The sequence below is a fragment of the Sinocyclocheilus grahami genome, unplaced genomic scaffold (genome assembly GCF_001515645.1).
Source record: "Sinocyclocheilus grahami isolate Dianchi unplaced genomic scaffold, SAMN03320097.WGS_v1.1 scaffold334.1, whole genome shotgun sequence".
Lineage (NCBI taxonomy): Eukaryota > Metazoa > Chordata > Actinopteri > Cypriniformes > Cyprinidae > Sinocyclocheilus > Sinocyclocheilus grahami.
This window is the reverse complement of record NW_015505513.1, coordinates 67,368-75,574: the sequence shown is the minus strand read 5'-3', so window position 1 is coordinate 75,574 and position 8,207 is coordinate 67,368. Positions and strand designations below refer to the sequence as shown.

The 8,207-nt window shown below is 36.5% G+C and overlaps 1 protein-coding gene across 1 annotated transcript in view; it reads left to right on the top strand.

Moving 5' to 3' along the window:
* The window catches only part of dachc (dachshund c), a 58,828-nt gene that overhangs the window by 25,412 nt on the left and 25,209 nt on the right, over positions 1 to 8,207 (top strand). Inside the window, exon 3 of the mRNA XM_016295318.1 lies at positions 2,694 to 2,819. Coding sequence (XP_016150804.1) covers positions 2,694 to 2,819 — 126 coding nt within the window. The remainder of the gene's footprint in view (positions 1 to 2,693; positions 2,820 to 8,207) is intronic.

Genomic DNA, 8,207 nt, shown 5'->3' with positions numbered 1-8,207 from the left:
TGGGTGGGGGGGGGGGGGGGGGGGGGGGGGGGGATCAGCCTACGAATGGCTTCCTTACAGTTTTCTCTGCGTGTTAAGCAGGGATAATAATGCTTTAATATAAAACCAACTTCAGGTCAGTTTTTTTATCTTTTTAATTCAGTTGCTTGAAATAGTGCTTATTTTTACAGACCAGTTGAAGCCTGTTATATTTCTGTGTCAGTCACTTTAAACAGCACTTATCTGAAGTGACCCAAATAAACAATCTGACTCATGCTGTGCTGTGGAAAAGCCCAAAGCCAACAAAACACAGCTATTGTTTCCACACACACAATGCAGGTTTGCCCAAGGTAGTATGTAACCTCATCTTGCCAACTCTAATTTGCCCTTTATTGTGTTGTGATATTATGATTAAAACCTATTAGATTTTGCCTGGAGATATGTTCACCTCGGCCTCTGTGGTGTCAGCTCTCCTCTTGCTCGAAAGAGCGTCGTTTAAAGCATCAACAACTTCTGTCCATCCTGCATCCTGAAGCTAAATGCACCGACTTCTAAGCTGCCCTTCTCTTTGTGTATGTACGTGTGTGGTCTGCTCGTTATGACTTCTCAATGAGAGCTCGAAAAGGGCTGCATATTTGTACTCGTTTAGAAAGAGCAGGTGATGAAGAGAGAAAGAGTGAGAGGGAGAAAGAAAATGCTCAGTAGCACAGGCCTCTTTTATCTTCGGCAGAGGTCACACTATCAATGTCAGCCACAGAGATGGGAACTCAAAGGCCACTAGGGAGATAGAGAGAAAGAGAGAGAGGACAGTTTTTTCCCTCTTTGAGTGGATTGCAGACTGAGAGTGGGGAATGCTTTGATATCGTCCTCTTCACAGGCTGAATAGGGACCTTGGCTTTCATGCTCTGATCTTGACATTTAGTGAAAGCATTTGGAGAGTAACTGAGAGAGTGAGGAATAAAACACCCCGCTCCTAAAGCTCACTGCCAGCGCTTGCCTCATATTTGCACATAACTGTTGTGAATTGCAGCCAAATGCCAGTGTACGATAGCTCTAGAACTACATTTGAGAGCAGTTTGCCCGGACTAGAGCACAGACTTTAAAAGGATAGATCTTAACACATCGGAACTGGATGGATAGCAGTGGAGGAGCAGCATTTTGGTTGTCGTCACACCACTGAATGGGAAGTTACAGTTATTCTGGTACAAAAACAGTTACAGGATCTTAAAAATTTGGATTGCACATACTTAATGTCATTTAATAAATCCCCCAAAACACAACATGCACATGAAACAAGCAGTGTGGAGGAGCGTGGATATTGCATTGATTACATATGTTTGCACCTGACCTTTTGCACAGGTGAATAAAGAATTAACAAAATGCTTGTGCAAAATTCCTTTGAAAGTTAATACTCTTGTTATTACAATATTTGTTGTATTACAAACTGGCCCAAATCTGCATATTCAAGATTAGGAACACTACTCATGTTTTCACAAATTGTGTAAAAAAATCTAAAAGTAGTACGAATTATGTTGAAAACTTTATGTGTAGGGTTTTGTGCATGTATGATGAGTGGAATTCATAATCAAAGTGCTGAAAAACACAAATTTAGATGAACTGTCTATTCTATGCAGGCTCTGGTAATTGATGTGTGCACTAGTGTGGATACAAAAAAAACAACAAAAACATTTTTGTAAACATTTCTACTATATATTGCAGTTAAAAATGTATTATGGAGTGCTGTACAATTTATTTAAACATTCTTACTGTTTTACAGCATTTATTAAGCTTAGTTAATTTCAACATAACATAATACATTTTATCATTTCAAGTTGTGTAAATGATTAAATTATTAGATTAATAAAGATATAAATTACTTTTTCAATTACTTTTTTTGTTTCTCATGCTCCAAAAAGTAAATAACATGGAAAAAAGCTACATCCCAAAAACATTTTCACGGTTCCCCAGGGGGCTATATTAGAATGATCTCAGTCTAAAAACAACTTTAACCAAACAACCTTCATTTTGCCTTGCTGAGGTCTTTTTAAAGCTAGTGGAAGAGGAAAGAGAGGAGTAGCATGTAATAGTCTGAGTTGCGTGGCTAGAAGCAGCTCTCTGTGCAATGAAGGGAAGTTAATCTAATTTTAATTGAATTATAACATGTGTGCACTGGGGGTACACACACATACACACACACACGCAGTTAACAAGGGTTATTAGAGACTGTAGGCAGGTGCCAGTCAGCCTGAGTTATCAGCGTAAGACAGGGGGAGCAGGTCTCAACTTACAGATGTCACCTCGTTCAGCTGATCCAGGGCCTGCTCTTCAAAGCTGGTGTCTCATGGTAGATAGACGGATGTATTAGTCAATGGACTGACTGCAGAACAGTGACGTGGGCCAGACTGTAGCTTTGGGATGACGCCCTGGGTAATAATAGACCTGTTGTTATCATCTAATGTTACAGTGCCAGTGTGCTCTTCTGTCAAATTCAATTATGGGATGTGAAATATTCATAATTGCTTTCACAAAAGCATTTGAATGAGATACATTTTTGGAAAAGCTGTGAGGTGAATCTGTTAACAATTATTCATATTCACATATTCTCACGAGATTTAGGCAGCTGAAGTGATAGAATTTTTTTGGAAAAGGCAAAGAAAACGTAATGATTTTGAATTATCACGTTTTCTTTCTCTCTCTCTTTAATACTCTGATAGGCCTAACAGCTGCCACACTTGCTGAAGCCATGAAGAAGAAGATCAAATTGGAGGTGATGAATAGTTACCATGGCAATAATAACCACGGCACAGATTCTGAGAATGGTGACATCACCTCCAGCATGGGTAAGTGTCAGTTCCTCTCTTAAACTGAAGCTCATATGTCAAACTATCCTAAATGCTCAGACCCTATGAAACCTGGTCAAACACCATATGTATATATTAGTGCTGTCAAACGATTAATCGCGATTAATCGCATCCAAATTAAAAGTTTTTGTTTACATAATATATGTGTGTGTACTACTGTGTATATTTATTAAGTATATATAAATACAGACACATTCAGTATATATTTTGAAAATATTTACATGTTTATATGATGCGATTAATCGCGATTAATCATTTGACAGCACTATACATTTTTGGGTGAACTATCCCTTTAATGATCTAATCTCAACTGTTAACAACCCACTAGAGAGGTTATTTAAAGTTTGTGACGTATTAAGGCCCCAAAATAGCAAAAAAAGTAGCAAAATAGCAAAAAGTTCAAAATAGCTGCTCAAAATTATGCTGTTTTCGCTTCTGCAAACAGTGTTTATATAAGTATTTAAACACGATGCGCACTATCCTTAAGGCTGGAATACACTACACGACTTTTAAAATTTGAAAAATACTGGACAGCATACACTTACCGACTTTGTAATAGTCACAGAGGAAAAACTGACCATCATACAGGACATAAACAACAGAGGATCACACACTATCAGACTTTAAAGTTATTCCAATCACAACAAACTCACGCAGAAATGTGCACATTGTAGCTAGGAGACATATGACAAATGAAAACAATATGTGTTCTAAAATTGGCTCAAAATATCAAAAATGTTTGATATTCTCCGACTGGATGGAATCCAGTATGAAGCTAAAAAAATCAGTCTGTTTACACTACACGATTTTCTATGAAATCTGTCAACTCAAATCTGCAGACTGGCTTTGACTTTTGGCAACTATTGTCGACTTCTTCGGACTGTAATTTGGTGCAAAAATCGTGAATTCCTGCCTTTACAATAACACAACAAACACTCCCCTGTCTGTCACTGGTTAGAACTACAGGAAGTCATGTGCCAAACTCATTGTCATTGGTTGCGCCAGTGGTGTCATGTTGGGACACTTAAACATACAGTTTGCTATACAGTATCTACTTTTTTTTACAACCAAGTATGAATCATTTCAAATCAATAAAATAGTTTTAAAGTAAACAAAATTACATACTGCAGCTTTAATAAAAGAGACAAATTGCCACCATTCGATGACGCAGTGCTTATTTTCCAGTAACTGTCCATTGGTGCGGTGCTTATTTTTCAGAAACTGTGCATTGTAAGCAGATTTAAGCAAGAAAATACCATGAAAATGAGGTTGTGACCTTTCTGTGGAGAAAAAGTGAAAACAGAGCCCAGGATGTCACAGCGAGAGGGATACGTGTGAATAAGATTAGCCAGGTTTTACCCACAAATGCTAATAAGAAGGAACTTTTTTATCTTCAGCAATTTAGAGTGAGAATAACCTTGAGTGTGGACTCTTGGTGTGGAATATTAATACAGCTGAAGAGAGCTGAGTGGTGCAGAACAGCTCTTTTCAACTTTCTTTCCTTTATCGTTATATCCATCTTCTAAATGTCTGTCTCTTTCCATCTCTCAGGTTCGGTGGTGTGTAATTTTAATACTGACACAATGACGGCTTTGTCTGGTGAACAAATCTGAAAATATCAGTCTCTCATGCCTGTGTTTTGAACGTGAACCCTCATCCACTGGTCATATAATTATTTACATTTGACAAACACAAACTGTTCCCAGAATAGTACTCTAAGTCTGAGAAATGTGATACATCTAAACCCTGAAGATTGAAGAGATCTGTAGGGATGTGTGGCATGTATGAGGCTGGCTAGACAGATACGGCAGTGTTAGAGTGGAACTCCAGTGGCACTGATCCAGTTGGTGATTGGGACACTGTTTTTAGCAACTCCCTCTCTGCCATGATTACCAGGATATGAGCTCATCTCTGGTTAAATAGAGGTTCTTGTAACAGCTGTGCCCCTGAGCAGGAAGTGGAGGGCTCTGGATATAGTCACACCGTCCTGTCAAGGAGGAATTTAGAGAGGATGTGTCTTGTTGAAGTTAAGTTGGTAAAAGACAGCATGAAGCTATGTGTATTGTACACAAGGGCTTTTTTTAGATACGAAATTCTCAACAGGTTTTGCTTCAGAAAATTGATTTTACATTGAAAATTGAGTGGTGACCCAACACGAAAAAGCTAATATTTTCTTAAAATCAACATTGAAATTTATTAATATATTTAAAATACCAACATTTATCCATGTTCTTTTATTAATGGTAATTTATCAACATTACCATGAAAACTCAAGAAGCTTGTCTTCATAAATTGAGTATTTGGCCTCTTGAGAGTCATTTAGTTTTTCATTAGCTAATAATTTAATGCAGTCATGTCATGTCATTTATTTATTTATTTTGAAGTACAAGCTAAAACACCAAAGTAATTCCAAAAAGCCATTGAGTGTGATAGGACATATGTCTTTTGACATTAACACAAAAGTGTCTTCCCCCACTTTTTTTATTATTTTTTTATTTGCTTTAAACAAACAGGGAACATTAATAGCCTGTACGTTAAATACTGCAGTAGTAAGTGTAGACAACATGGTTTACACAGCCATCGTTTGAGAATATGGTATACAAAGTGATCAGCTAACTAACTAACTGACTACATATGACATGCAGATGTATGTATATAACCATACACACACTTTCATATAACAGGCATCCAAACACCCATATATACAGTGGGTACGGAAAGTATTCAGACCCCCTTAAATTTTTCACTCTTTGTTATATTGCAGCCATTTGCTAAAATCATTTAAGTTAATTTTTTTCCTCATTAATGTACACACAGCACCCCATATTGACAGAAAAACACAGAATTTCAGTTTTCTTTTTTAATAAATCTGCAAAAATGTCAACAATTATGTGTTTTTCTGTCAATATGGGGTGCTGTGTGTACATTAATGAGGAAAAAAAAATTAACTTAAATGATTTTAGCAAATGGCTGCAATATAACAAAGAGTGAAAAATTTAAGGGGGTCTGAATACTTTCCGTACCCACTGTATATATATACACACATATATACGCATACTGTATATACAAATTCCCGAAGGCATTTACAACCCGCATTTCACTATTAAGATACTTGACAGCGAAATAATTTAACTGATTAAAAAACATAGAATATACGAATACAAGAAGTTACTAGTGACTATTACACCTCTTATCTCTCAGGATACTGCTTGTTCCCCACCATAAGCAAGAACTAAGCAAAGGCAGTAGTACAATAACCTAATTGTCGGATATCTTATAATTCTTTGTTGAAAAATTAAACAATATATAAAATTATTTTAACTCTCAGAGTGCACACCTAATCTTGACCCCTACGCCAATAAGAAGTTATAAGTCAAAATTGTTAATTAAGAATTTTATTGGGTTCCATATTCTTAAAAATATTTTTTGTCTATCTGATATCTTAGATCTCAGCTCCTCTAGGGGTAACACATAGCTTAGGTCTCTTAACCAAACTTCGAATGCAGGCACAGATTCAGACTTCCATTTCTATAAAATTGCCTTTTTTGCTAAGGTCTTCCCCCACTTTTAAGTTAGATCTATAATATCCATCCATTTTTTAAACCACTTGTGTATCCCAGCCCATCCCACAGTTTTGTGCCACGTATAATATAATATAATATAATATAATACAGAGAAGAGAAGAGAAGAGAAGAGAAGAGAAGAGAAGAAGTAAAGATGGAGGACCTCGAGTCAAGAAATATGTTGTGGTCTCCAGGGCTGCAGTTCCTCCTCGAGCACATCCACATGTCCATTAGAGCCTGTCTCTCACTCTCATGGGATTGAGCTGACAGATAAACCGAACTTCCCCAAAAATTGTAATAGAAAAGAAATGGAATTCCTGCAGAACATAATCAGGAAAAATTGGATGATAAAAGAAGAACAGTTAATGAAGTGGAACATTTCCCCCTTTTTTCCTTTTAATTCCTATAACATCATTTTAGAATCAGCATAGAAATGAAACATGAATAAAGAAAATTCTCAGAGGAGTCACTGAACAAAAGATGACATCACTGGAGTGCTGCAGACTTTCCTCAAAAACTCTCCACTGATGAAAAGAAATTTAGTGCTGAGTCATTAACAGCATCATAATTTCATCAGTACCGCAGACAATAACCAATAGTGACCAAGAGACTGTAATCTATATGAATCGGGTCAGTTTAAGTCTTCTGAAGAGATGTAATCACTTTAAATGATAAACAGATTTAATTTAGGATTTTACTTCCATATAAACAGTGATCAACATGCATACATAGAACCTATCAAATATGGAAAACAGAAGCTCTAACATGCTTGCTTGATGTGAGAATCATTGAGGTTTGTTGTTGTGCGTCAACTAAACATGTTTTAGCATCAAATATGCCCATGTGAGTTTCTGTTTATATTTTCTATACACTCTCAGAATAAAAAAGAAATTAAATCTGTTAATATACAGCAATTAAGGGTTGGTGGGAGAGAGTGACTAAATGATGACTGATTTTTCCCTAGATTCTCTATTACCTTAGAACATTGGAAATCGTCTTAAATATAAGACAAAAGCCCAAATTTAGACAAAGACTTTAGGTCCTGAATTCCAGACCAAAGCCATGTTTCAAGACCAAAACTTCAACTGAGCTGTAGGGATAAAAGAATGGTGCATTTTACTTGTGTCACAAAAGTTTCATCCATTACAGCAAAATGCATAATTAGATGTAGTCTTGACTCATAAGTGAATGGGGATGTAGTGTTATCATTAATAAAACTTTTTCTCCTTTGTTTTGAGCACTTGGGGTTGAATTTAGGTTTTCTTTCCATTTAATAAAGCTGTCGTATGGAATACAGTGACCTTTAGGATAAAGGGCTGAAACATGAGACAGACTAAATGTGAGAAGACTCTGCTACACTGAGTGAGCACTTTTTATAATTAGAGTCATAGAGATTGGTGTGAAAGCAAAGGGAGAGTTTGTTGAGTTGAATTAAGTTGTTCTCTCTGAAATGTGTTTGTGAACTCTTGGACAACCTTCAAGAAACATGACAGGTTTGATAAGACGCAATATGTTTAGTTGCAGCTAACTGGAACTAAAAGGAATGTGTCATTTCTGCACTACGAGAGGTACAAAACAGAATCACAGCCAGTGAGTTAGTCCCGTCACAAAGTCATGCTATTGGTTGACCTAGGTTCAAGTCATGCTATGTTGTTAGGTTCAAGACCAAGAGATCACTTTTTGGCTGGTTAGCAAAGCCCTGTTTTTTTGTGACCATATTCCTACACACCCACAAATACAATGTCAATCAAAAGTTTGGGATCTATACTTTACTCTTTTTTTAAAAGTATTTAAATGAAGAAGA